Raw genomic sequence first — 27824 nt, 5'->3', positions numbered from 1 at the left:
CAAGTTAGGAAAACGTTTAATTGGAGTAAGGGGAACTATGAGGCTATCAGGCAGGAACTTGGAACCATGAAATAGATGTTCTCACGGAAATGTACGGAAGAAATGTGGCAAATGGTCAGGGAATATTTGCGTAGGGTCTGCATAGGTACGCTCCAATGAAACGGAAAAGATGGTAGGGTACAGGAATCATGGTGTATAAAGGCTGTTGTAAATCTAGTGAAGAGGAAAAGAAGAGCTTACGAAAGGTTCAAAAAACTAGGTAATGATAGAAATCTGGAAGATTATAAGGCTAGCAGGATGGAGCTTAAGAATGAAATTAGGTGAGCCAGAAGAGGCCATGAGAAGGCCTTGGCGGACAGGATTAAGAAAAACCCCAAGGCATTCTATAGGACTGTGAAGAGCAAGAGGATAAGACATGAGAGAATAGGACCAATCAAGTGTGTGGAAAAGTGTGTATGGAACCAGAGGAGATAGCAGAGGTAGTTAAGAAATACCTTGCATTAGTATTCCCTCCGGGAAAGGATCTTGGCGATTGTAGGGATGACTGGCAGCGGACTGAAAAGCTTGAGCATGTAGATATTAAGGAGGAGGATGTGCTGGAGCTTTTAGAAACCAAGTTGGTTAAGTTACCGGGACCAGATGGGATGTACCCCAGGCTACTGTGGGAAGCGAGGGAGGAGATTGCTGAGCCTCTGGCAATGATCTTTGCATCATCAGTGGAGACGGGAGAGGTTCTGGAGGATTGGAGGGTTGCAGATGTTGTTCCCTTATTCAAGAAAGGGAATAGAGATAGCCCAGGAAATTATAGCCCAGTGAGTCTTACTTCAGTGGTTGGTAAGTTGATGGAGAAGATCCTGAGAGGCGGGATTTATGAACATTTGGAGAGGTATAATATGATTAGGAATAGTCAACTTGGCTTTGTCAAAGGCAGTTCGTGCCTTACGAGCCTGATCAAATTTTTTGAGGATGTAATTAAGCCCATTGATGCAGGTAGAGCCATAGATGTAGTCTAGATAGAAACATAGAAAATAGGTGCAGGAGTAGGCCACTTGGCCCTTCAGGTCTGCCCCGCCATTCAGTACGATCATGGCTGATCATCCAACTCAGAACCCGATACCTGCCTTCTCTCCATACCCCCGATCCCTTTAGCCACAAGGGCCATATCTAACTCCCTCTTAAATATAGCCAATGAACTGGCCTCAACTGTTTCCTGTGGCACAGAATTCCACAGATTCACCACTCCCTGTGTGAAGTAGTTTTTCCTCATCTCGGTCCTAAAAGGCTTCCCCTTTATCCTCAAACTGTGACCCCTCGTTCTGGACTTCCCCAACATCGGGAGCAATCTTCCTGCATCTAGCCTGTCCAATCCCTTTAGAATTTTATACATTTCAGTCAGATCCCCCCTCAATCTTCTAAATTCCAGAGAGTATAAGCCTAGTCGATCCAGTCTTTCATCATATGAAAGTCCTGCCATCCCAGAAATCAATCTGGTGAACCTTCTTTGTACCCCGTCTATGGCAAGAATGTCTTTCCTCAGATTAGGGACCAAAACTGCACACAATACTCTAGATGTGATCTCACCAAGGCCTTGTACAACTGCAGTGGTACTTCCCTGCTCCCTGTACTTGAATCCTCTTGCTCTGAATTGCCAGCATACCATTCGCCTTTTTCACCACCTGCTGTACCTGCATGCCCACTTTCAATGACTGGTGTACAATGGCACCCAGGTCTCGTTGCACCTCCCCTTGTCCTAATCGGCCACCATTCAGATAATAATCTGTTTTCCTGTTCTTGCCACTAAAGTGGATAACCTCATATTTATCCACATTAAATCGCATCTACCATGAATTTGCCCACTCACCTAACCTATCCAAGTCACCCTGCATCCTTTTAGCATCCTCCTCACAGCTAACACTGCCGCCCAGCTTCGTGTCATCCGCATACTTGGAGATGCTGCATTTAATTCCCTCATCCAAGTCATTAATATATATTGTAAACAACTGGGGTCCCAGCACTGAGCCTTGCGGTACCCCACTAGTCACCGCCTGCCATTCTGAAAAGGTCCCGTTTATTACCACTCTTTGCTTCTTGTCTGCCAACCAGTTCTCTATCCACATCAATACCATACACACTTATGTCCTGTGTGGGACCTTGTCAAAAGCCTTTTGAAAATCCAAATATACCACATCCACTGGTTCTTCCCTATCCACTCTACTAGTTACATCCTCAAAAAATTCTGTGAGATTCGTCAGACATGATTTTCCTTTCACAGATCCATGCTGACTTTGTCCGATCATTTCACCGCTTTCCAAATGTGCTGTTATCACATCTTTGATAACTGACTTGAGCATTTTCCCCACTACCGATGTCAGACTAACCGGTCTATAATTCCCCGGTTTCTCTCTCCCTCCTTTTTTAAAAAGCGGGGTTACATTAGCCACCCTCCAATCCTCAGGAACTAATCCAGAATCTAAAGAGTTTTGAAAAATTATCACTAATTCGTCCACTATTTCTTGGACTACTTCCTTAAGCACTCTGGGATGCAGACCATCAGACCAGATGGATTTTAGCAAGGCATTTGATAAGGTACCCCATGCGGGGCTTATTGTGAAAGTAAGGAGGCATGGGATCCAAGAGGACATTGCTTTGTGGATCCAGAACTGGTTTGCTCATAGAAGGCAAAGAGTGGTTATAGATGTGTCATATTTTGCATGGAGGTCGGTGACCAGTGGTGTGCCTCAGGGATTTGTTCTGGGACCCCTACTCTTTGTGATTTTTATAAATGACCTTGATGAGGAAGTGCAGGGATGGGTTAGTAAATTTGCTGATGACACAAAGGTTGGGGGTTTTGTGGATAGTGTGGAGGGCTGTCAGATGTTACAGGGGGACATTGATAGGATGCAAAACTGGGCTGAGAAGTGGCAGATGGAGTTCAACCCAGATAAATGTGAAGTGGTTCATTTTGGTAGGTCAAATATGATGGCAGAATATAGCATTAATGGTAAGACTGGTAATGTGGAGGATCAGAGGGATCTTGGGGTCCGAGTCCATAAGATGTTCAAAGCTGGTCTGCAGGTTGCCTCTGTGGTTAAAACGCATTGGCCCTCATCACCATGGGATTGAGTTTAAGAGCCGAGAGGTAATGTTGCAGCTATATAGGACCCTGTCAGACCCCACTTGGAGTACTGTGCTCAATTCTGGTTGCCTTACTACAGGAACAACGTGGAAACCATAGAAAGGGTGCAGAGGAGATTTACAAGGATGTTGCCTGGATTGAGGAGCATGCCTTATGAGAATAGGTTGAGTGAACTCAGCCTTTTCTCCTTGGAGTGACGGAGGATGAGGGGTGACCTAATAGAGGTGTACAAGATAATGAAAGGCATTGATCATGTGGATAGTTAAAGGCTTTTTCCCAGGGCTGAAATAGCACGAGGGCATAGTTCTAAGATGCTTGGAAGTAGGTACAGAGGAGATGTTGGGGGTAAGTTTTTTACACAGAGTCGTGAGTGCGTGGAATGGGCTGCTGGCGGCGGTGGAGGCAGAAATGATAGGGTCTGGATAGGTACATGGAGGTTAGAAAAATCGAGGGCTATGCGTAAGCCTAGGTAGTTCTAGGGTAAGGACATGTTCGGCACAGCTTTGTGGGCTGAAGGGCCTGTATTGTGCTGTAGGTTTTCTATGTTTCTGTGAATGTTCATGTACTTGGTGATGTAATCTCATCAGATATTTGTAATTCGATGGAGGTGCATTATTTGTCATTTAACTTGGAATGTTTGTGTTTTAAATTCTTACTCTTGTCTCTTTGTAATCATGTGGAGATAGTTTTAATGTTTGACTGAGATACCTGCTTGGATTTGTCGACAAAGTGTACTGCAGAGGCTTGTGATCCTTGGGAGTCATCAAGTTTTGGCCATACCGGTACTGGGGAATCAGTCAACTTCATGGACAGTTGCAACTCATGTCTGTAAATAACAGTACTCTTTAAATTCTGGTCTCTTCTTGAATAGCTTGAATGCACACACGTGGGATTCCACAAACTGCAATCCCAGAATATCTCCTCCAATTTTCAATAGTTCACCTTGAATCTGCAATAAATTCCATAACAGTTTCATCTGAATGTTGCTTCCAGGTGCCAAAGCTGTGCTGTCTGAAGGGTGGGGAAGCATTGCTCTTGAGCCAGTTTACTCAGTCCATTGGTTTGAGCCAGCAAGGTTTTATCAGCTTGTACATCCTGCTGAGAGCAAAATAAATAATTCCCATAATAATGTACTTGTAATGAAATAGTATACCTTTTTTTTTAACTACATAGCTAGATTATGGCTTGACAGAATCATGAAGAAATCCAAGTTACTAACTGTGGTCATTTTGACTGATGCAAGCTTAAAGGCTTTCTCAGTGGGATTCATCTTGGTCTGATTAAAACATGCTGAACCACAGGTCGAGAAAAAGAATTCTACATCTCAACAAGAGTAACTTTTCCTCCTAAAGAAGATCCTGGATTGTTCTTGTAGTTAATTATCATAATGGCATCCTTCACTTGATCCAAATGTTGATTAGAAATGGCTTGGATGGAGCCATGATTGTGCAAACAATAACCTTAGTCAGCTATGGGGAGCAGCTTTCAAGAGTATGGATGTGAAGAATTTTTACACAGGTTTTATTGATCTTGGTGCTTGAAGGTCACTTGACCAAATTTGTAATACTCACCTTTTTTAATGCCTGATTTAACAGAGTTCAATCTTTTGTCTGTTTACAGTTGTTCACCCACCGGTTTCGAGCTGCAGCTATGCTGTCAGTCTTCACCGTGTCTGCTGTGGTTCATGAGTATGTGTTGGCTGTTTGCTTTGGCTTCTTCTATCCGGTGCTCTTCTGCTTGTTCATGTGCTTTGGAAGTAAGTACATTTTAATTTTTGGCTTTCGCTTCAGTAAGTGTTCACCTATGTCATTAAGTATGGCAATTGCACCACGTCATTGTGAGAACTTGCATTTCTTACAAGTTCCCCCTTCCTCTGTTCCCCAGTGCCTCCCCCACCACCCACCACCATAATCACTTCCCAAGGTTTGGAATTATCATCAAAAAAATTATCTGCAACACACATAAAAGTTGCTGGTGAACGCAGCAGGCCAGGCAGCATCTCCAGGAAGAGAAACAGTTGACGTTTGGGGCCGAGACCTTTCGTCAGGACTAACTGAAAGAAGAGCTAGTAAGAGATTTGAGAGGGGGAGGGGGAGAAAAAGAGAGAGAGAGAGAGAGAAAAAGAATGTGTGTATATAAATAAATAACAGAGGGGGTACGAGGGGGAGGTGGGGCATTAGTGGAAGTTTGAGAAATCAATGTTCATGCCATCAGGTTGGAGGCTACCCAGACGGAATATAAAGTGTTGTTCCTCCAGCCTGAGTGTGGCTTCATCTTTACAGTAGAGGAGGCTGTGGATAGGCATGTCAGAGTGGGAATGGGATGTGGAATTAAAATGTGTGGCCACTGGGAGATCCTGCTTTCTCTGGCGGACAGAGCGTAGGTGTTCAGCGAAACGATCTCCCAGTCTGCACCGGGTCTCGCCAATATATAAAAGGCCACATCGGGAGCACCGGACGCAGTATATCACCCCAGCCGACTCACAGGTGAAGTGTCGCCTCACCTGGAAGGACGTCTGGGGCCCTGAATGGTGTTAAGGGAGGAAGTATGAGGGCATGTGTAGCACTTGTTCCGCTTACAAGGATAATTGCCAGGAGGGAGATCAGTGGGGAGGGAAGGGGGGTGGGGGGGGCGAATGGACAAGGGAGTCGTGTGGGGAGCGATCCCTGCGGAAAGCAGAGAGGGAGGTGAGGGAAAGATGTGTTTAGTGGTGGGATCCTGTTGGAGGTGGCAGAAGTTACGGAGAATAACATGTTGGACCCGGAGGCTGGTTAGGGTGGTGGGTGAGGACAAGGGGAACCCTATTCCTAGTGGGGTGGTGGGAGGATGGAGTGATTTTTTTCTCTCTCTCTCCTTTTTCTCCCTCTGTCCCTGTCACTATACCCCTTGCCCATCCTCTGGGTTTCTCTCCCCCCTCCCCCTTTTCTTTCTCCCTAGGCCTCCTGTCCCATGATCCTCTCATATCCCTTTTGCCAATCACCTGTCCAGCTCTTGGCTCTATCCCTTCCCCTCCTGTCTTCTCCTGTCATTTTGGATCTCCCCCTCCCCCTCCCACTTTCAAATCTCTTACTGGCTCTTCCTTCAGTTAGTCCTGACGAAGGGTCTCGGCCCGAAACGTCGACTGTACCTCTTCCTAGAGATGCTGCCTGGCCTGCTGCGTTCACCAGCAACTTTTATGTGTGTTGCTTGAATTTCCAGCATCTGCAGATTTCCTCGTGTTTGCGTTTTTTAAAAAAATTATCTGTTGGTTTATCCATAAGTAATTTTTGCACCTTTACCAGAGCTACTTTAAGGTCAGATACTTCTACTCAAATGACCAGCAAAAGTTTCATAGCAGAGTTCCATGCTGGAATGTGCATTAATTCCATTGACTCACTCAGCTATAAAAAGAAACTTTGCTTTCTTAATTCGCAGAACATGGACATTTAGAACAAAGGAATCTACTCAGACTGTGCCAGCTGACCTTTGAATGTATTATCTGTGCATTTCGCTTGCCTATTTATCTATGTACTAGCTTCACAGTAGGTTAAAGAGGATTGTGAGTAGCACATAGTGCTGGAGGAACTCAGCAGGCCAGGCAGCATTTATGGAGGGAAACAGTCAATACTTTTGGCCAAGATCCTTCAGGACTGGAAAGGAAGGGGAATGGAAGGCAGAGTACGAGCTGGAAGTTGATGGATAAGACTAGGTGAGGAGGAAGGTGGTTGAGGAGGGGAACGATGTGAGAACCTGGGATGTGATGGGTGGAAGAGGTAAACAGCTGAAGATGGAATCTGGTAGGCGAGGATAGTGGACCATGGAATAAAGGGAAAGAAGTGGGGAAGCAGAGGGAGGTGATGGACAAGTCGTGAGGGTGGGAAGGAGGAAAGGGATGAGAGCCGCTAGAATGGGAAAGGGGAGGGATAAAGGTAAAGTGAATATTATAGGTTAGAGAGATCTATATTCATGTTGTCAGGTTGGAGACTATCCAGATGGAATAAGGTCTTGCTCCTCCAATCTGATGATTTTGAAGTTGCCTGTCATTTTAAATGTTTTGTTGCTAATGATATTGAATTATTTTTGAACCTGTACCCCCTCAATTTAAAAATTACTTCACTCTGCTCATTCATTTTCTTGTGATGTGCTCTTCAATCTTTCAGTAAGAAGTAAAAATACACATGGATTGGCCAGCATTCACATTAGGCTTTTTTAAACAGATGTTTTATTTGCTATTCAGGTAGCCAATAGCTTGTTTGGTAAAATCAGTAACTCATTGTTTCAATTAACTCTAAATGATTGACTTGTAAACATTTGTTTTGTAGTGGCTTTCAATTTCGTCTTGCATGACCGTCGGAAAGGACCTGTTTGGAACGTGGTGATGTGGACTTCGCTGTTCCTGGGGCAGGGCATGTTGGTATGTCTGTATTCTCAGGAGTGGTATGCCCAGCAGCACTGTCCCCTTACAAATGTAAGTCCATATGTGGAAATGAACGTTGAGTTTATTCTGAAAGTTAGGCATTATTCTGAGAATAATCATGATTTTGAGTTGAGCGGTGGATTCCAGTAAGCTGCCTTTCATTTGACTGGATTTTTGTCTGTAGGGGAAATTATAATATAAATCTCACAATCAAATTTTGCCAATGGAATGCTTATACTTAATTAGAAATACCGTCACAGTCTTGGTGACTTTTACTTGTGTCTCATTTGCTGAGATTTTGTTAATAACGTGAGATCATTTGAAAATATTTTCTCCCCCCCCCCCAGCCATCCTTCTTGGATTTGTTGAAACCCCGGTCTTGGACTTGCCGCTTAAACTCGTAATGGAAAGAAGCTAATGTCCTTGAATCTACAGAAAACTGGGAACATTTCTTCAGATTGTGGCAGCACTTTTCATAAACCAAATGAATGTTTTTCTTTCACCGGATAGTGCCTGCTTCTTGTTCTGTCTTGGGTTTTGGTCATAAAGTTGGATATTTTTCTAAAACATTAATCACAGGACGAATACCAATTTAGTGCTACATACACTGTATTAAGTATCCGACTTCTCTGTTTGGAGGTGGGAGGAATGCCAAAAAGAAAACACTGAAGAGGGACGTAAAGGTTTTTAAAATTACTTCTCCTTCCCCTCATATTGTCCCCACCAGCCGTACAAAACGAAGATAAAGTTGAACTTGAAGGTTTACATGTTATGAGCAAATATACATGCACAAATAAGTGTAGAGGTGTGTATCATTTTACAGTTCAATGCAACAGTGCAACTTGAAGATTAAATGTTGTTTAGCACTGTAATTCATTTTGTGCCACAAAGATGACAGTCAGATTTGAGGCCAGCATTCCTATTGATATGTTTCTACTTTGATTAGCAGCTCACATGGAGAGAAGCTGCTAACATTTTGAGCCAGTGACTTTGCTGAGTATTTCCAGCAAATTCTATTTTTGTTTAAAACTATTCTGCTCAGACCTCCTGAACAAATGTTTCTCCACCCTACCCTTTGTGTCATATCCAATTAAACTGTTCTCAATGACATTCCAGTCCAGGAAACTGGGAATGAAAGTGGGACCTTTCTCATCTCGGTTATACACATTTGCTTACTGTGCTAGATTCACTTTGATAGATTTCAAATACAAATGGATGGGAAACAGGATGTACTGAAGGTGTGGGTTAATAATTTCACTGTTGACTAAGCAAAATATTTTAAAATGAGATTGATCGTAAATAAACTTTGAGTATTCTTCTCATGATGACCCTAGCAGCAATTGGCTGTATGCTCTGTTTCTGCACTCGTGGGTTTTCACCCTGGGATGGTAATTATTGAACTTATTAATATGAAGGAAAACTATTGTCAACAGCAAAATTAATTTTGAAAAAATGTATTCTGTCTTAAATCTGTGTATTTAAAGTTCCAAAATCCTGTCTGTTTGTTCAGTTGATAGAACAAAAGTATCCTGAATCTAGTGTAGCAAGTTGCAGTATTGTTTAAATCACTGTGCGGTTGGATGAAGTTAAGATCTTAGTACATTGTGCATTAAGTTTTGGTTATGAATCCAGAAATTGAACCGAAAACCCTGCCATTAAGTTGGATCAAGAAAGTACTTCATTTGAGTTGAGAGCTAAGAGATAATGGTGGCTGTTTATTATAAGAAACATTTTTGTATGCATTTTATTGTACTTCTGTACTTTGTTCTGTTAATTGAATTATTGGATTGGAAGCATAATAAATTGAACTCCCTAATCTTTTCACTCTTCTGTAAAGAGTGTTTCATAAGCCAACATTACCATTACTTAGCACAAGACAATATAGCCCAGAAAAAGGTTTGAATTTTGAGGTCTTTCCTCTTAACATTTTACTAACTTATCCAGGTGATTGCTAATGTAAATGGAATTCCCTCATCCTATCTTGGGAAATAACCTTTGAACACTGCCTTATGTTAGTAAAATGTTATATATTTTTTCCAAGATGTGGAACTAAATGGGATGTAGTTGCACTGCAGGATTTTGTATTACCTTGTTCAATTAGATGCCAGACCAAGCTGTCCTTACCAGTATTATGGAAAAATCCTTGACTAAGATTCAAAATTACTGAAGGTACCTGTCAGTCTAAAGATTTCCACAGGGGTGGGGGTAGGAATGCAAGCAACTATTTAAATAAAATCCTTTTATTTGTAAGGTTGGCTAGGAGTCTAATTTATATCTAAACTTTTTTTGCTTATTCTGTTGGCTGAGTATGGAATAGACTTCCCATTGCAGATTAAGGTACAGGCAATGCTGATTAATTTTGTTTAATTCCAAAGTACTCCCTAGTTCACTTTGTTTACTGGTGGATTTGCACAAGCATTCTGCACTGGAAAATAATCCTGTGCCAAAATGTTTTTCTTCCTGTGTATCCTTGAATTGATCTTGAATTTGACCTTGATCTTAAATTTGTTTTTACAGGCCTGTACTATAATCCCTCATACCGCCCCTAGGTCAGGTGATCTTTGTTTAGTGCCGCCAGATTTATAACTTATTCTTTCAGAGTGCTCAGATTTTTAATTGTCATTGGGATACTGAATGGCTTCGGGACTGGTACCTGGAACTAATACTGCTTCAAGTGATGTATTCATTCTGAAAACATGGAATTTGATATTCAGGTTGAAGCCAATGTAGTGTCCAAAATTATGATTGTGCACCATGTTTTAAACACTTACTGAGAATTTAATATGAGGACATATTAATTTGATATCCCTGGCCAAGGAAACTATTTGTAGCAAGGCCAGATTTGGACATAGCAGCAAGCAAAATTTTTCAAACTGATATTTGTTTAAATCCAGGATCCAATTCTTGCCCCCCAAAATTAATCCGTTTCAAAAGCACTTTCAAAATCTTTTTCAAAATACTTGTTTCAAAATCTTGCAATTAACGTATCATCATACAACTTTAGTGAAAACTGTTTTAAAGTGCAGTAATCTCGATGGGGACAATATTTAGAAAAGCAGTATGTGCTCCCAGAGATTCAAAAGTGCAGATTAGAAATCTATCATATTCCATCACTGTGTTTATCCAGATGTCTATTTAAAATGGGTGCAGAGTATTTTTGGAGTGTCCATTAAGTGAATTGGAAATGTCAGAGTAAAGCCCCTTTTGAAGTATTTGATTAAAATGTAAATAAAACTCATAGACATGAACCACCAAATTTAATTTCAGTTACCTTGATGGTTTGCATCTGCAAACTATCACCTTTTTGTTGAAGAGAATTTTGACATAATGCTGCCTGCTGGAGGATGGCACAATTCTGGTGGAGAATGGGTTTTGTGCATTGTGACTACAATATTCTAATCTGATAACTATTTCAAATGTAGTGAGTATTTTTTCTTTACTGATATAGTATAATAAACAGTTAAAATAGGCCACTGTTTTCTGTGTTGCACCATGGATTATGTAATTGGTGCAGACTGCTTTGAAGGGTCTTCACTCTGATATTTTGCCAAGTTTATTGTGTGTGTATATATTTAATGTACACATGTATGATTCCAAATACCACATTGCAAAAAAAGATTCGTATTCAGCAATAGCATTGTTTAATTATTGAACATGTTTAGTGACTTTGTCTTTTGGTCTTGGGTTTCACCATTGGGATGGATTCCATTGTTCTCTTAACAATTGAAATTTTGATACATTGGATGTGGATTCTGCTTCATTGGGACACATTGGGACTAGTATAGTTCGCCCCAATTAAGTGGTTGCCTCAATGACACGGTCTTATGAAAATAGTCAAAAAGGTGTATTAAAGAAAAACACAAGTTGCTATTTAACTGGGTAACAGATTGTGTATTTAATTGAAATACAAAATTGGAACACTAACAATTCTACAGTGCTATTAAAATATATTCCTCAAAGCTATCAACAGAGGAATTCACCTGCGCTCTTTTGACTATAAATGAACAAAAATCAGCGGAGACACTTCGTAGATAATACTGCTTTCATTACAATGCTATCGATGATTGCATCCTCATTTCTTTAATTGTAACCTTCAAGATGATTGGCAATACCTTCTAATTCTTTGTAGTTCCTAACTTTTTGAAGTAGTGAAGTCACAAGATTTTCACTCATGGCCATTTCTGTCATCTCAAAGCATGAATGCTTAAAACCAGTAAGAAAAACAGTTCCAAGTTGCCTTGCTGCTTATTTCTTGCGAACTTTCGATGACAACTTTTTAAATACAAGCACACTCAACAAGCATTATTTAAAAACACTTTGCTCTAAGCACAGTGTAGTCTTCCATCCACAAGGGAGCACATGTCTGACGTTAGAATGGTACAGCACATTACAGGCCCTTTGGCCCACAATGTTGTGCCGACCCTCAAACCTTGCCTCCCATATAACCCCCCACCTTAAATTCCTCTATATACCTGTCTAGTAGTCTCTTAAACTTCACTAGTGTATCTGCCTCCACCACTGACTCAGGCAGTGCATTCCACGCACCAACCACTCTGAGTAAAAAAACTTTCCTCTAATATCCCCCTTGAACTTCCCACCCCTTAGCTTAAAGCCATGTCCTCTTGTATTGAGCAGTGGTGCCCTGGGGAAGAGGCGCTGGCTATCCACTCTATCTATTCCTCTTATTATCTTGTACAACTCTATCATGTCTCCTCTCATCCTCCTCCTCTCCAAAGAGTGAAGCCCTAGGTCCCTTAATCTCTGATCATAATGCTACTGTCTAAACCAGGCAGCATCCTGGTAAATCTCCTCTGTACCCTTTCCAATGCTTCCACATCCTTCATATAGTAAGGTGACCAGAACTGGACACAGTACTCCAAGTGTGGCCTAACCAGAGTTTTATAGAGCTGCATCATTACATCGTGACTCTTAAACTCTATCCCTCGACTTACGAAAGCCAACATCCCATAACTTTTCTTAACTACCCTGTCTACCTCTGAGGCAACATTCAGGGATCTGTGGACATGTACCCCCAGATCCGTCTGCTCCTCCACACTACCAAGTATCCTGCCATTTACTTTGTACTCTGCCTTGGAGCTTGTCCTTCCAAAGTGTACCACCTCACACTTCTCTGGGTTGAACTCCATCTGCCACTTCTCAGCCCACTTCTGCATCCTATCAATGTCTCTCTGCAATCTTTGACAATCCTCTACACTATCTACAACACCACCAACCTTTGTGTCATCTGCAAACTTGCCAACCCACCCTTCTACCCCCACATCCAGGTTGTCAATAAAAATCACAAAAAGAGGTCCCAGAACAGATCCTTGTGGGACACCACTAGTCAGAACCCTCCAATCTGAATGTACTCCCTCCACCACGACCCTCTGCCTTCTGCAGGCAAGCCAATTCTCAATCCACCCGGCCAAACTTCCCTGGATCCCATGCCTTCTGACTTTCTGAATAAGCCTATCGTGTGGAACCTTGTCAAATGCCTTACTAAAATCCATGTAGATCACATCCACTGCACTACCCTCCTCTATATGCCTGGTCACCTCCTCAAAGAACTCTTAGCAGTCTTGTTAGACACGATGTGCCCTTCACAAAGCCATGCTGACTGTCCCTGATCAGACCATGATTCTCCAAATGCCCATGGATCCTATCTCTAAGAATCTTTTCCAACAGCTTTCCCACCACAGACGTAAGGCTCACTGGTCTATAATTACCCGGACTATCCCTACTATCTTTTTTGAACAAGGGGACAACATTTGCCTCCCTCCAATCCTCCAGTACCATTCCCGTGGACAACGAGGACATAAAGATCCTAACCAGAGGCTCAGCAATCTCTTCCCTCACCTTGTGGAGCAGCCTGGAGAATATTCCATCAGGCCCCGGGGTCTTATCCATCCAAATGTATTTTAACAACTCCAACACCTCCTCTGCCTTAATATCAACATGCTCCAGAACATCAACTTCACTCATATTGTCCTCACTGTCATCAAGTTCCCTCTCATTGGTGAATACTGAAGAGAAGTATTCATTGAGGACCTCACTCACTTCCACAGCCTCCAGGCACATCTCGCCAAGGCCTTCTCATGCCTCCTTCTTGCTCTCCTCAGCCTCTTCTTAAGCTCCTTTCTTGCTTCCCTATATTCCTTAATAGACCCATCTGATCCTTGCTTCCTAAACCTCATGTATGCTGCCTTCTTCCACCTGACTAGATTCTCCACCTTACTTGTCACCCATGGTTCCTTCACCCTACCATTCTTTATCTTCCTCACCGGAACAAATTTATCCCTAACATCCTGCAAGAGATCCCTAAACATGACCACATGTCCATAGTACATTTCCCTGCAAAAACGTCATCCAAATTCACATCTGCAGGTTCTAGCCTTATAGCCTCATAATTTGCCATTCCCCAATTAAAAATTTTCCTGTCCTCTCTGATTCTATCCTTTTCCATGATAATACTAAAGACCAGGGAGCGATGGTCACTGTCCCCCAGATGCTCACCCACAGAGAGATCTGAGACCTGATGACCCGGTTCGTTACCTAGTACTAGATCTAGTATGGCATTCTCCCTGGTCGGCCTGTCAACATACTGTGACAGGAATCCATCCTGGACACACTTAGCAAACTCTGCCCCATCTAAACCCTTGGAACTAATCAGGTGCCAATCAATATTAGGGATGTTAAAGTCACCCATGATAACAACCCTGTTATTTTTGCACCTTTCCAAAATCTGCCTCCCAATCTGCTCCTCGGTATCTCTGCTGCTACCAGGGGGCCTATAGAATACCCCCAATAGAGTAACTGCTCCCTTCCTGTTCCTGACTTCCACCCATATTGACTCAAAAGAGGATCCTGCTACATTACCCATCCTTTCTGGAGCTGTAATAGTATCCCTGACCAGTAATGCCACCCCTCCTCCCCTTTTTCCGCCCTCTCTATCCCTTTTAAAGCACTGAAATCCAGGAATATTGAGAATCCATTCCTGCCCTGGTGCCAGCCAAGTCTCTGTAATGGCCACTACATCATAATTCCATGTATGTATCCAAACTCTCAGTTCATCACCTTTGTTTCTGATGCTTCTTGCATTGAGGTACACACATTTCAGCTCTTCTACCTTACTGTCTTTACACCCTTTATTCTACTTCTCTTTCCTCAAGCCCTCTCTATATGTCAGATCTGGCTTTACTCCATGCACTTCTTCCACAGCTCTATCGCTCTGGGTCCCGTCCCCCTCGTAAATTAGGTTAAACCCTCCTGAATCATGCTAGCAAAACTACCTGCAAGGATATTGCTCCCCCTCGAGTTCAGGTGCAACCCATCCAATCTGTACAGGTCCCACCTTCCCCAGAAGAGATCCCAATGATCCAAAGATCTAAAACCCTGCTCCCTGCACCAACTCCTCAGCCACACATTCAACTGCCATCTCCTCCAATTCTTACCATCACTGTCACATAGCACTGGCAGCAATCCTGAGAACGCCAGCCTTGAGGTCCTGTTCTTCAGCCTTCTGCCTAGTTCCCGAAACTCACACTTCAGGACCTCATCCTAACTAACGTTTCTAGTGTTAGTTAGAAACTGTTCGGCAATGGTTTTCTGCCCCAATTAAGTGGCATAGTGACCCAAAATAAGCAAAGGGAATTTGAGCTATTTCCAATTAGTTCTTTAAGAGTTGTCCCAAATAAGCAGCTATCCTGATTTAATCTGGCCCTATTAGCCAAAATGCACTGTATATCCAGTATGTATAAATCTATAAAGGTAGTTCCCTCTCTGTTTTTTATATTTAAAGATATATATACATATCTTTATTAAAAAGTTCAGCTATCCCAGAGTGCTTTTAACTAGCAATTCTACATATTGGGGAGACCCAATGTAGGCTGGGAGAAAGTTTCGCTGAACACCTGCACTCTGTCCGCCAGAGAAAGCAGGATCTCCCAGTGGCCACACATTTTAATTCCACATCCCATTCCCATTCTGATACGTCTGTCCATGGCCTCCTCCACTGTCAAGATGAGGCCACACTCAGGTTGGAGGAACAACACCTTATATTCTGTCTGGGTAGCCTCCAACCTGATAGCATATACCCCATCATTCATTCATCCATCCATCCATCCATCCATCCTCCTCCCTCTGTCCTTCTCACTATAACTCCTTGCCCGTTCTCTGGGCTCCCCTCCCCCTTTCTCTCTCCCTAGACCTCCCATCCCATGACCCTCTCCCTTCTCCAGCCTTGTATCCCTTTTGCCAATCAACTGTCCAGCTTTTAGCTTCATCCCTCCCCCTCCTGTCTTCTCCTATCATTTTGGATCTCCCCCCTCCCCCTCCCACTTTCAAATCTCTTACTATCTCTTCCTTCAGTTTGTCCTGATGAAGGGTCTCGGCCCGAAACGTCGACTACCTCTTCCTATAGATGCTGCCTGGCCTGCCGTGTTCACCAGCATTTTTTGTGTGTGTTATTTGAATGATCATATTTGATACTGTAGCTCTAGGTATGTTTTGTTTTCTTTGCATTGTTTCCTCTTATCAAACAGTGGTATTTATCTGTGGAACAGTTACACAATTCTATTTTGTGTCATTGTGAAGCAGTTCTTCATTTTTTTGTGGCTGTCATTGCAAATCCAGCCAGATTTCATTTCTGGGAGAAGCCAAAATGAAGTGCAGTGGGACTTTGAACCCATTTAGTGTACTGTCCAGTTTATAGTTCAAGTTCAGTATTGTGATATCAGAATCAATGTCAATACCCAATCTGAATTGTGTATACTGTTTATGGCACTGTTCATCACCAAGGCTTCAATAATATGACAAGTCTGTTCACAAGCAGATGCAATCATTCTTACTTAAACTTAGAAAAAAATACTAATTACCATCTTTTTACAAGCAGATTCTATTTCTGATACTGCAGGGGGCAGTGCATGATTTTTTTAATTAAGATTAGGACCTTGCTGTACTCTGCCTAAATTATTCTTGATTGTCCCTTTTTTTGGTTAGGGAGCAAATTATTAAGGTACTTTTCTGTAGCAATTTTCAACAGCTTGGGATATCTGAATGTTAAAGTAGAATCACTGCTGTATTACAAGGAAGCAGCAGTCATTTGTGCAATTTGCAAGCTTTGTCCGAAGGGAAATGAGTATTTTGTTACTTGAGAAATCCTGGCTAGGGCACTGGTACGTTTACGCTTATAATTTATGGGGCCAGTGTTTATTGCCCATTCCCCATGTGCTCCAGAGAAAGTGGCAGTGAACTGTATCATCGAATTGCTGCAGTGCCCCTGTAAATCTACTGATGGTTGTACAGGGAGTCCCAGGATTTAGACCTAGGTATAAAGGAATACCTCTCATCTTTCAGTTGGATGCTGCTACTTAAAGGAGAATCTAGAAAGGGTACCATTCCTTTCTTCCGGCCACATTCAAGCTTCTAAGTAGTCGATATAACCCATTGGTGTTCGTCTCTCATAGCTCCTGCCTTTCACGTGTAGTGTAGCTACTAAGCCTGGTGGAACTGTTTCTAGTGACTGGAGAAGGGGTAATGGCGGGTTACTGGCACCTTAAAAGTAGTTGCTTCGGGTAGATGGGACTCATCAGCCATGGTTAGCAGCTCATCTAGGAGAAAGAAAACTGGTCTCAAACCTCCAATTCCTTGTATCTACAGCGACTCATGGGGAATGCTTCGGGAGTACATCACAGAGGAAAAAAATCCAGAGCTCGAGTCCTTTAGGCAGTTCTACGTTGAGTTCAATGCTGAACTGGCAACTCCTGCTGATGCCAAACTATCAGATTCTGTCATTCCTTTGACTTCATCAGCTGCGTGGAGAGGGGTTAGTTTGCTTCATAGGCAACAGCTTGCTTGCTTTCCATACTGCCCTGCCTTGCAAATCATGTTGACAGCAAGGATGGAATGTCCGTGGCAGGCTGTAGGTTGATGAAAATGAGGGGCAAATTAAAATGGAAGAGGATAATTGTGTTCTCAATAGTCAATGAAGATTCAGTGGTCCAAAGGAGATGCTTCTGTGCTGCGTGACTCTGTGACAATTGGAGAATAGGAATCACCTCTGGACATTCAAGTATTGAAGTATGGATATTTACTTGAACTTATGCTGGAGAAACGTACCAGCTACCTGGCGCTCATGACTACATTAAAAGCTTCAGCATTGTCACATTGAAAAACCTAAGACTGAATATGGCCACACGCTGTGTTGTGTATAATGACTTGGGCTATTTGTTGCTATTTGCAAAGGTTGTTAAAAGAAAATTAATTTAATCCACTTCTCTTGGAAACCATACACTAATCTTAATGTAAAGGAAAAAAATTGTTTTGCATGAGGTAAAGAGTCTAACAATACATTAATTTTTTGTAATGTTTAAACTTTTCCAGTGTCACAACATGTAGACTGGCATATGCAAAATAATGGAATTTTTATCTTTAGTATTTTGGCTGGTATCTTAATTTTATATTGAAATATTTATCCTGTGAAATATTTAAAATTTAGAATTCCTAGATTGCTGATTTAATTCAATGTATGTGTGTGTGTTAGCATCAATGCTGGTTATTAGGGATGTCTGTAAGAGATGCTACTGCACAACTGATTGACGGATCAAAACCATACCAGAGATCTTTGGATTTGGCAAAGCACTTTCTGTTGTGTCAGTAATGTATGCTTTTACAATGCTTATAAAAAGTATTCACACCCCCCTTGGAAGTTTTCATGTTTTTTAGTTTTACAACATTGAATCACAGTTGATTTAATTTGACTTTTTTGACATTGATCAACAGAAACAGTCTATTCCGTGTCAAAGCGAAAACAGATCTCGACGAAATGATCTAAATTAAATTCAAATATAGATTAAATCTAAATGAAATAAAAATATAAAACACAAAATAGTTGATTGCATAAGTATTCACCCCCTTCACATTGGTATTTAGAGTTGTCATAGGTATCTTGGTCCCCTTCTTGCATGATCACTCAGTTTTTGAGGATGGCCTGCTCTCGGCAGATTTACAGCTGTGCCGTATTCTTTCCATTTGTTGATGATTGACATAACTGTATTGCGAGGGAAGTTCAGTGATTTGAAAATTTTCTTAAATCCATCTCCTGACTTGCGCTTTTCAAGAACTTTTTTGCTGAATTGCTTGGAGTGTTCTTTTGTCTTCATGGTGTAATTTTTGCCAGGATACTTACTCATCAGCAGTTGGAACTTCCAAATACAGGAGTATTTTTACTACAATCAATTAAAACACCTTGACTGCACACAGGTCTTAAAAACAGATCTCCATTTAACTAATTATGTGAATTCTAAAGCCAATTGGTTGCTCCAATGATGATTTGGTGTCATATTAATGGGTGGGGGGTGGTGAATACTTATGCAATCAATTATTTTGTGTTTTATATTTGTAATTAATTTAGATCACTTTGTAGAGATCTGTTTTCACTTTGACACGAGAGTCTTTTTATGTTGATCACTGTCAAAAAAGCCAAGTTAAACCGATTGTGATTCAACGTTGTAAGACAATAAAACATAAAAACTTCCAAGGGTTTGAATACTTTTTATAGGCACTGTATTTACAACTGAGCCACAGTTACTGATTATTTTTCCCTTCAAGTTCATTAGAAAAGTATCACTTGATGCCTTGGCACATTTCCAACAATTTGCAGTGCACCAGTGTTGTCTGACAATAGACTCTCTCAAATTGCATTCTTTTATAGTTTCCTCTACAATTTAATCACACAAAAGTAAAATTGGAAACTATTGACACTGTTTGTGGAAATATTCTGAATAAATGTTAGTCTTGAAATGTGATGATTTGCAATGCACCTTTATTCCACCCACATGAACCCAACACAAAATTAATATTTTCTTGCTCCTAACAGCTCTAAAGGAACTTTAGTAAGCTGTTTTGCCATGGTTTACTCATCTATGTATTGAAAGGAAATCATACAAAGTGGAAAAACTTGATGAAATTTTGAAATTTTTGAAAAGATCTGTTGCAGTAACTATACATTTTGAAATGAACTTTGCAAGCAATAAAATTTTGAAGATCAAAAAATATGTAGATGGTTATAATTGCTCCTGGATAGTAATTGCTATTTAATCATGAAGATATTAAATCAGAAATGAGATTAAATCACTTATGCGTATTTTGTTTTACTTCTTGGATACATGTTATAGCATAAACCAATAAGGTATAGGAGCAGAATAAGGCCCATTGAGTCAGCTCTGCTATTTCATCATGGCTGATCCATTTCCCTCTCATCCCCAATATCTTGCCCTTCATGCTCTGACTAATCAAGAATCTATCAACCTCTTTCTTAAATATAAAGTTCAAAGTAAAATGTACTATCAGAGGACATATAATCCTGAGATTCTTTTTCTGCAGGCGTACTTAGCAAATCTATAGAATGATAACTATAAACTGTAAACAACTGTGCAAATGCAGACATAAATAGTAATAAATAACAATATAACATGTCCTTAAATGAGCGTAGCTATCCCCTTTTGTTCAAGAGTCTGGTTGAGGGGAAGTAACTGTTCTTGATGAACCTGGTGGTGCAAGTCCTGAGACACCTATGCCACCTTCTTCTGACTTTTAAGATGGCTGTTCAATTTAAAGGTGCACTACCACCACCAACTGGACTGGACTGTGGTGTAGAGAGTTGGGAAATAAAACCCCTACTAGTCCTCTATCTTCCTGCTAATTTTTGCGCTGTTCTATGTCCTCTCTTTGGCTTTTATATAGGCTTTGACTTCTCTTGCATCATCCTGCCTTTAGAATACTACTTCTTCTTTGGGATATGTCTATCCCATGCCTTCCAAATTGCTTCCAGAAACTCCAGCCAATGCTGCTCTGCCATCATCCTTGCTAGTGTTCCCTTCCAATTAATTTTGGCCAGTTCCTCACTCATTTCTCTATAATTCCTTTTACTCCACTGTAATGCTGATACATTTAACTTTGTGTCTCTGCTGTGCATCTAACTTTGTGTTTGTAGTTGTTTCATTAAATCATTTGAGCTCTAGGCTCTTCATGAGGAACAAATTTGGGGGAAGCGGATGATGTTTGGTTTGCAGAGTCAGTTCTTTGCTGAAGCCATATGCCAAAATAACAGGGTGATGCACCTGAAACTCAGTGGGGGGGGGGGGGGAATACATGGCCTATTGAAATTAATAGGTTAGATTGTAGGTTTGAATTGGTGTGTTCATCTTCCTGATGGAGCTTTGTATTACAAATTTTGTTTGAAAACAATTTTACATAACTTGCACAGGATTGATCCTGCTGCCTATACAGGGCTGCCATACTGTTGAAGTCACCTTCAGAAGGGGTATTAAATGGAGTACTTGTCTGATCTCAATAGGCATAAAAGAACACACAGCACTATGTTCATGAAAACCAGGTTCATCCATGTGAGGAGTGAATATTGGCTAGACTTCAACATTTTTGAATGTAACATGTAAATTGACTGAGCTAGTTTTGAATCTCACTGATAACATTATTAACAATTGATACGTACAGTTGTACAATTTAACTTTATGGTATTTAAAATAAAATTTGTTAGAAGCAACTGGGCATGTGTAGGTATCTTCCATGTGCTCTGGTTTCCCCTCACATTCTAAAGCTGTGTGGGTTAATTGGAACTGAACTGTGGTAGAATTGATGGGAATGCCAAGTTGGGAATGTTAATTTACCACCATAGACTTGATATGCCAACTGGCTTATTCCTGTCATAAGAAAATATTATTTCTGAGGGATATTCGACTGGAATGCAATCCAGGCACAGCCTTTTATAAATACTTTAAAGTGAATGGTTGTTCCATTGTCCTTTATGGTTACAATTTGTATTTTTAAATTAAGAACTAAGTCGCAATATTTGTTTAAAAGTTTCATTGGCAATTCTTACTCTGAGTTGATCTGGGTTTTGACTATGTTTTTTTTATTTTGTCAGTTACCCCGAGAATGAAAAATAGATCTAAACATCAAAATAACTACTATTGCACGCTGCAGCTCAACCTCATGAAATTAACTCCGATTTTGAAGTTCGTAAATACCAAGTCTTCAAGTTGCATTTAAGGAAGTAACGGACTCCAAAGTCTTTTCAGATCCCTGTATTCCAGTAGTTTGTCAGTACTAATTGAGGAAATAATGGTCATTTATGAAATATTTTTCTTGGTCAACATGAGCAGGCTTAAAGGCTGAGTATGACTCCTTCTTTTATTTACAATTTTTCCTTCCCATTGTATGAGGCATAGATAGAAGAAGAGATGTGCTTTTCAATTTCACACCCCTACCAACCCCGTATAATAAAACTCCTATAATCCCTTTGCCGACTAATTAGAAATCCTGGTTGATTCCCGCACTCTTAACGGTCAGGCGTTCACTCCATCTTGCAGAATGGGACCCCGATTCTTGCATACCCTTTCAAAATTCGAGCCTTGGCACCTGAACTTGAGACTCACTTGGTTTGTTCTCCGTGAAATGTATTGGGGCCTATGCTCCCTTAAAATTTAGCAAGTTCAATGGAAACAATTACTCCACTGTGTCCTGGGGCTCCCTGGTTAACAAGAGTTTGCTGCATTTGAAGACCACTGTAGGAGTGTGAGGTGGGGTGATCTCTAACACAACTCCTGTTCAGGTACTGTGACCTCCGCAGACGACTGCAGAATGCCGGACCCTCTTCCTTTCCCTCCCAGTTCTCTTTTGCATATTTGACCTTCCCTTTCAATGGCACCAGAACGTTTGCATTCCTGTCACTGGATCTCTTCGTATTTCTCTCATTCGGAGTTTAGCATTCAAGTCACTGTAGAAAGTTATCGTATATACTTTGTGTTATTAGCTTTTATGTTCCGCTACGCCCGTAACATTTTCTGGTTGTCGAAAGGAATGATCAGTCAAGTGGTATTCCTGAGGTGGCGTGATACGGCCGCTTCGCTGTAGCCACGGCGACCGCACACTGGTCAGCTTCGGGCCGTTTCCTTCACACGGCGGATTTGCTCGCAATCTTCTCCCGGCATCAGAGGGCAAAGCAACGGCGCCTGAGGTAAGGGTTTTGTGCTCCCGTGGCCCAAGCTGACTCGCTGTATTTAAAAGTGTCTGTTCACACTTTTAAATTAGTAAAATGTAATCAAATTTTAGCTTTGATGTTGTGTTGTCTTGGCAACGGGGCAGAAAGCCTACGCGGCTGGGCGGGCTGTCGCCCCTGACAACGGACGCTTCACTTGGGATTGGGCGGCCTGTCGCCCTTAGCAACACGCAGAGACCAGCCTGGTTTGAGTGAGTCTGGGAAGTTGCGGAAGTCTCGGTCACTGTGAGTATAAATTGGACAGTATTGTTAGCAAATGGGGTACTTCCCATTCGTTATAATGTACCTTCGGATGTATTTTCTAAAAAAAAACTCCTGACGAAGGGTCTCGGCCCGTAACGTCGACTGTACCTCTTCCGAGAGATGCTGCCTGGCCTGCTGCATTCACCAGCAACTTTGTGTGTTGCTTGAATTTCCAGCATCTGCAGAATTCCTAGTGTTTACGAAATATGATAGTTACTTTAAAACCGCAAACACGAGGAAATCTGCAGATGCTGGAATTTCAAGCAACACACATGAAAGTTGCTGGTGAACGCAGCAGGCCAGGCAGCATCTCTAGGAAGAGGTACAGTCGACGTTTCGGGCCGAGACCCTTTGTCAGGACTAACTGAAGGAAGAGCTAGTAAAAGATTTGGAAGTGGGAGGGGGAGAGGGAAATCCGAGATGATAGGAGAAGACAGGAGGGGGGAGGGATGGAGCCAGGAGCTGGACAGTTCACGCTCTGAAACTTTTCGATGATTTTAAGTTCCCTGGCCCCCACCGCTTTATTTTCACCATGGATGTCCCGTCCCTATATACTTCCGTCCCCCATCAGGAAGGTCTCAAAGCTCTACGCTTCTTTTTGGATTCCAGACCTAACCGGTTCCCCTCTGCCACCACTCTGCTCCGTCTAGCGGAATTAGTCCTTACTCTTAATGATTTCTCCTTTGGCTCCTCCCACTTCCTCCAAACTAAAGGAGTAGCTATGGGCATCCGTATGGGTCCTAGCTATGCCTGCCTTTTTGTTGGCTTTGTGGAACAATCTATGTTCCAAACCTATTCTGGTATCTGTCCCCCACGTTTCCTTCGCTACATCGGCGACTGATTTGGCGCTGCTTCCTGAACGCATGCTGGGCCCGTTGACTTCATTATCTTTGCCTCCAACTTTCACCCTGCCCTCAAGTTTACCTGGTCCATTTCCGACACCTCCCTTCCCTTTCTAGATCTTTCTGTCTCTGTCTCTGGAGACAGCTTATCTACTGGTGTCTACTATAAGCCTACTGACTCTCACAGCTATCTGGACTATTCCTCTTCCCACCCTGTCTCTTGCAAAAATGCCATCCCCTTCTCGCAATTCCTCAGTCTCCGCCGCAACTGCTGTCAGGATGAGGCTTTTCATTCCAGGACGAAGGAGATGTCCTCCTTTTTTAAAGAAAGGGGCTTCCCTTCCTCCACCATCAACTCTGCTCTCAAACGCATCTCTCCCATTTCACGCACATCTGCTCTCACTCCATCTTCCCGTCACCCCACTAGGAATAGGGTTCCCCGGTCCTCACCTACCACCCCACCAGCCTCCAGGTCCAACATATTATTCTCTGTAACTACCGCCACCTCCAATGGGATCCCACCACTAAGCACTTCTCCCCCCCCCCCCCGCTTTCCGCAGGGATCGCTCCCTACGCGACTCCCTTGTCCATTCGTTCCCCGCATCGATCTCCCTCCTGGCACTTATCCTTGTAAGCGGAACAAGTGCTACACATGCCCTTACGCTTCCTCCATCACATCATTCAGGGCCCCAGACAGTCCTTCCAGGTGAGGCGACACTTCACCTGTGAGTCGGCTGGGGTGATATAATGCGTACGGTGCTCCCGATGCGGCCTTCTATAGATTGGCGAGACCCGACGCAGACTGGGAGATCATTTCGCTGAACACCTACGCTCTGTCCGCCAGAGAAAGCAGGATCTCCCAGTGGCCACACATTTCAATTCCACGTCCCATTCCCATTCTGATATATCTATCCACGGCCTCCTCTACTGTAAAGATGAAGCCACACTCAGGTTGGAGGAACAACACCTTATATTCCATCTGGGTAGCCTCCAACCTGATGGCATGAACATTGACTTCTCAAACTTCCGCTAATGCCCCACCTCCCCCTCGTACCCCATCCGTTATTTATTTATATACACACATCCTTTTTCTCTCTCTCTCCTTTTTCTCCCTCTGTCCCTCTCACTATACCCCTTGCCCATTCTCTAGACTTCCCCCTCCACCTTTTCTTTCTCCCTGGGCCTCCTGTCCCATGATCCTCTCATATCCCTTTTGCCAATCACCTGTCCAGCTCTTGGCTCCATCCCTCCCCCTCCTGTCTTCTCCTATCATTTTGGATCTCCCCCTCCCCCTCCCCCTCCCACTTTCAAATCTCTTGCTAACTCTTCTTATATTAGTCCTGACGAAGGGTCTCGGCCCGAAACATCGACTGTACCTCTTCCTAGAGATGCTGCCTGGCCTGCTGCATTCACCAGCAAGTTTTATGTGTGTTATTCACTCTCCAAGATCATCCTCACCGCAGCTTTTTGCTTTATGTTTCTACAGTGCACAAGTGAAAGAAAATACCGTAAAGACTGGAAATTAATGGTGCAAATGCAGAGTGCCCTGAATGACACTCATCAGATGTTCTACAAAATATATTGTCAGGAAACTTTTGGGAATTCCAGCTAACCAGGGAAAGCTTGGCCCAAATATGGGATTCTGGATACTTTAAGACAGAGTTAATGGATGTGATTCTGGCAGGATTATTCTGGGTGTTACACTTAAGAGTAACACTTGCTGTCGTGAAAGCTGTTATCAGTGGGGTAAAGGGATGAGGAGTGCTTAAGAAACACGAGTCGGAAGAATGGTACGTTCGGGTAAATATGAGAAAATTAAGGAATATGGTGGGGTTGGGGGAAATGAATCGTGGAAGCAAATCCTGGAAGGAACTTAAGAACATAAGACATAGATTTTGACCTTTAAGTGTTAGGGAGCTGAAAGTAATTTCGATCAGAAAGCATGAATGCAATTTAAGAAAGGATGGAGAGAATAGGGTTGCAGGCTTTAGACTGGTTGGAGTTTACAGATGATCAGTGCAAGCTCTGTAAGGAGTGTATTCATTAGGGCTGGAAGAGAGAACATGTTGTATTGGGTTCCAGGAAGAAAGAGATGAATATGTTTTTGTATGACAGGGATTGAACTCTGATCATTGATTAATTCAATTATTTTTCATCAATCATTTGAAGGACTCAGTGAAATGTTAATTTTAAACAATGCACGATTACCGAGCTCCATAACCCTGCAATTACACGGTTCAGAAAAAATATGGCACATCTTCATAATTTATTTCGGTATTGTGTCTACTCAATGAATAGAAAAATTGTCATTGATTTACTTAGAAGCATTATTTTATTTATAGCTTCTAGAAATACGAGGAAGTTCTTGGAAATGTGTGATGAAGGTTTAGAAGATGTATCCCTGGTTAATCCTGCTGATCAAATGTTTGCCAACAGCAGACCCACTGAGAAAGTGTGTAAACAAATAGAAGAGCAAACAGGTACACAAAAAAAGAGTTGATTTTACAATATACGTCTTAAGTCAGAATGTACCACTCCCTGTGTGAAATATCTTAAGCTTGAGGGTGACTACCGGCTGAAATGAGCAATTCATGATGCGCTCAGGCTCTTCAATAGAGCCGAGATCTGATATCCTCCAGATAAAAACACTTCCTGTATGCACAGTTGTCCAGGACATGAAATATGTCATGCAAGTCCATATATTCTAGGTATCTGAGGTTCCTGTATTGCCTCTATTTATTTAGGATACCATTTGAACTCTATTTGCAATATATAGTACATAATAAACTGTTACTATTAAATTATTCCTGTTTTACTTAACTTGAGCTACTTTCTTTAAACTAATGTTTGCTTAATCTCTTTGAAGTTCTGTTTCTCAAGAATGCTTCTCCTGTACAAGACTCTGGATCCCATATTCCACTCACCAGGGTTGTGCCTCCTGCTTTCCTTTCACTCACTGGGACGCTGCCACCTCTCCACACCTCCTTGCATGGTTACCAAAGCTCTGCTTCCAAGCTTGCTTTAAATTCACAAGGGCTTTATCTCCCACTTTCCTTTATTTGAGATGCAGACACTCTTTGAAGTTTGTCTGCTGAGGGTCACAGTATCCTGTCCCAACACCCACATAACACATCACTTACCCATAGTTTAATTAGAACATAGAATATAAAACAGTACAGCTCAATGTGGGCCCTTTGGCCAACAGTGTTGTGCTGACCATTTAGCCTCCTCCATGATCAATCTAATCATTCCTTCTTACATGGCCCATAATTCTCCACTTTTTCTTTCAGCCATGTCCCTAAGTTTCTTAAATGTCCCTAAGTTTCTTAAATGTCACCCGCTACCATCACACTCAGCAGTGCATTCCAGGTACCAACCCCTTGTGGCTCTTGAACTCAATCCTTCTACTAATGCAGGCCAACATACCATATGCCTTCTTAATTTATATGGCAACTTTGAGGGATCTATGGACCTGGACCCGGAGTTCTCTCTGTTCTTCCACACTGCCAAGAATCCTGCCATTAACCTCGTAATCTGCCTTTGTTCAACCTTCCAGCTTTTCTGGATTGAACTCCACCTGCCACTTCTCAGCCCAGCTCAACATCCAGTCTGTGTCCCTTTGTGACCTATAACAACATTATCTACACATCGCCAACCTTCATGCCACCTGCAAATACACCAGTCCACCCCTCCACCTACTCATCCATGACATTTATAACAATCACAAAGAGCCGGTGTCCCAAAACAGTTTCATATGGAATACCGCTAGTCAAGGACCTCCAGGCAAAGTACGCTCCATCTACTATCATCCTCTGCCTTCTGTGCCAGCTCTGAATGTTTGCAGCCGTGTTTCCATGAACTCCATGTCTCATGACTTTTTGGGTGAACTTTCCTTGAGGAACCTTGTCAAACGGTTTACTAAAATCCATATACACCACAAACACTGCTCTCCTTCTTCAATTTGTGTCGTTACTTCCTTGAAAAAGTCAGTAAGGCTTGTGTGGCATAGCCTGCTCCCCTCAAAGCAACGCTGACTATCCCCAATAAGACTGTGCTTCTCCAAATGCTCATAAATCCAGTCCGTAAGAATCCCCTCCATTAGTTTGCTCACGACTGATGTAAGGCTCACTA

At 42.1% G+C, this 27824-nt stretch overlaps 2 protein-coding genes across 2 annotated transcripts in view; both read left to right on the top strand.

Moving 5' to 3' along the window:
- The window catches only part of LOC134354771 (sterol O-acyltransferase 1-like), a 75889-nt gene extending 56874 nt beyond the window's left edge, over positions 1-19015 (top strand). The window contains exons 14-16 of the mRNA XM_063064002.1: positions 4757-4892; positions 7438-7583; positions 7880-19015. Coding sequence (XP_062920072.1) covers positions 4757-4892; positions 7438-7583; positions 7880-7936 — 339 coding nt within the window. The 3' untranslated portion in view covers positions 7937-19015. The remainder of the gene's footprint in view (positions 1-4756; positions 4893-7437; positions 7584-7879) is intronic.
- A 4329-nt stretch (positions 19016-23344) lies between these two features.
- Positions 23345-27824, top strand: part of axdnd1 (axonemal dynein light chain domain containing 1) — a 170616-nt gene continuing 166136 nt past the window's right edge. The window contains exon 1 of the mRNA XM_063063999.1: positions 23345-26173. Within this exon, the coding sequence (XP_062920069.1) occupies positions 25942-26173 (232 nt within the window). The 5' untranslated portion in view covers positions 23345-25941. The remainder of the gene's footprint in view (positions 26174-27824) is intronic.

Source organism: Mobula hypostoma, chromosome 12 (genome assembly GCF_963921235.1).
Source record: "Mobula hypostoma chromosome 12, sMobHyp1.1, whole genome shotgun sequence".
NCBI classification, from domain to species: domain Eukaryota; kingdom Metazoa; phylum Chordata; class Chondrichthyes; order Myliobatiformes; family Myliobatidae; genus Mobula; species Mobula hypostoma.
The sequence above is the reverse complement of the archived record's forward strand: the minus strand, read 5'-3'. Positions and strand labels throughout refer to the sequence as shown.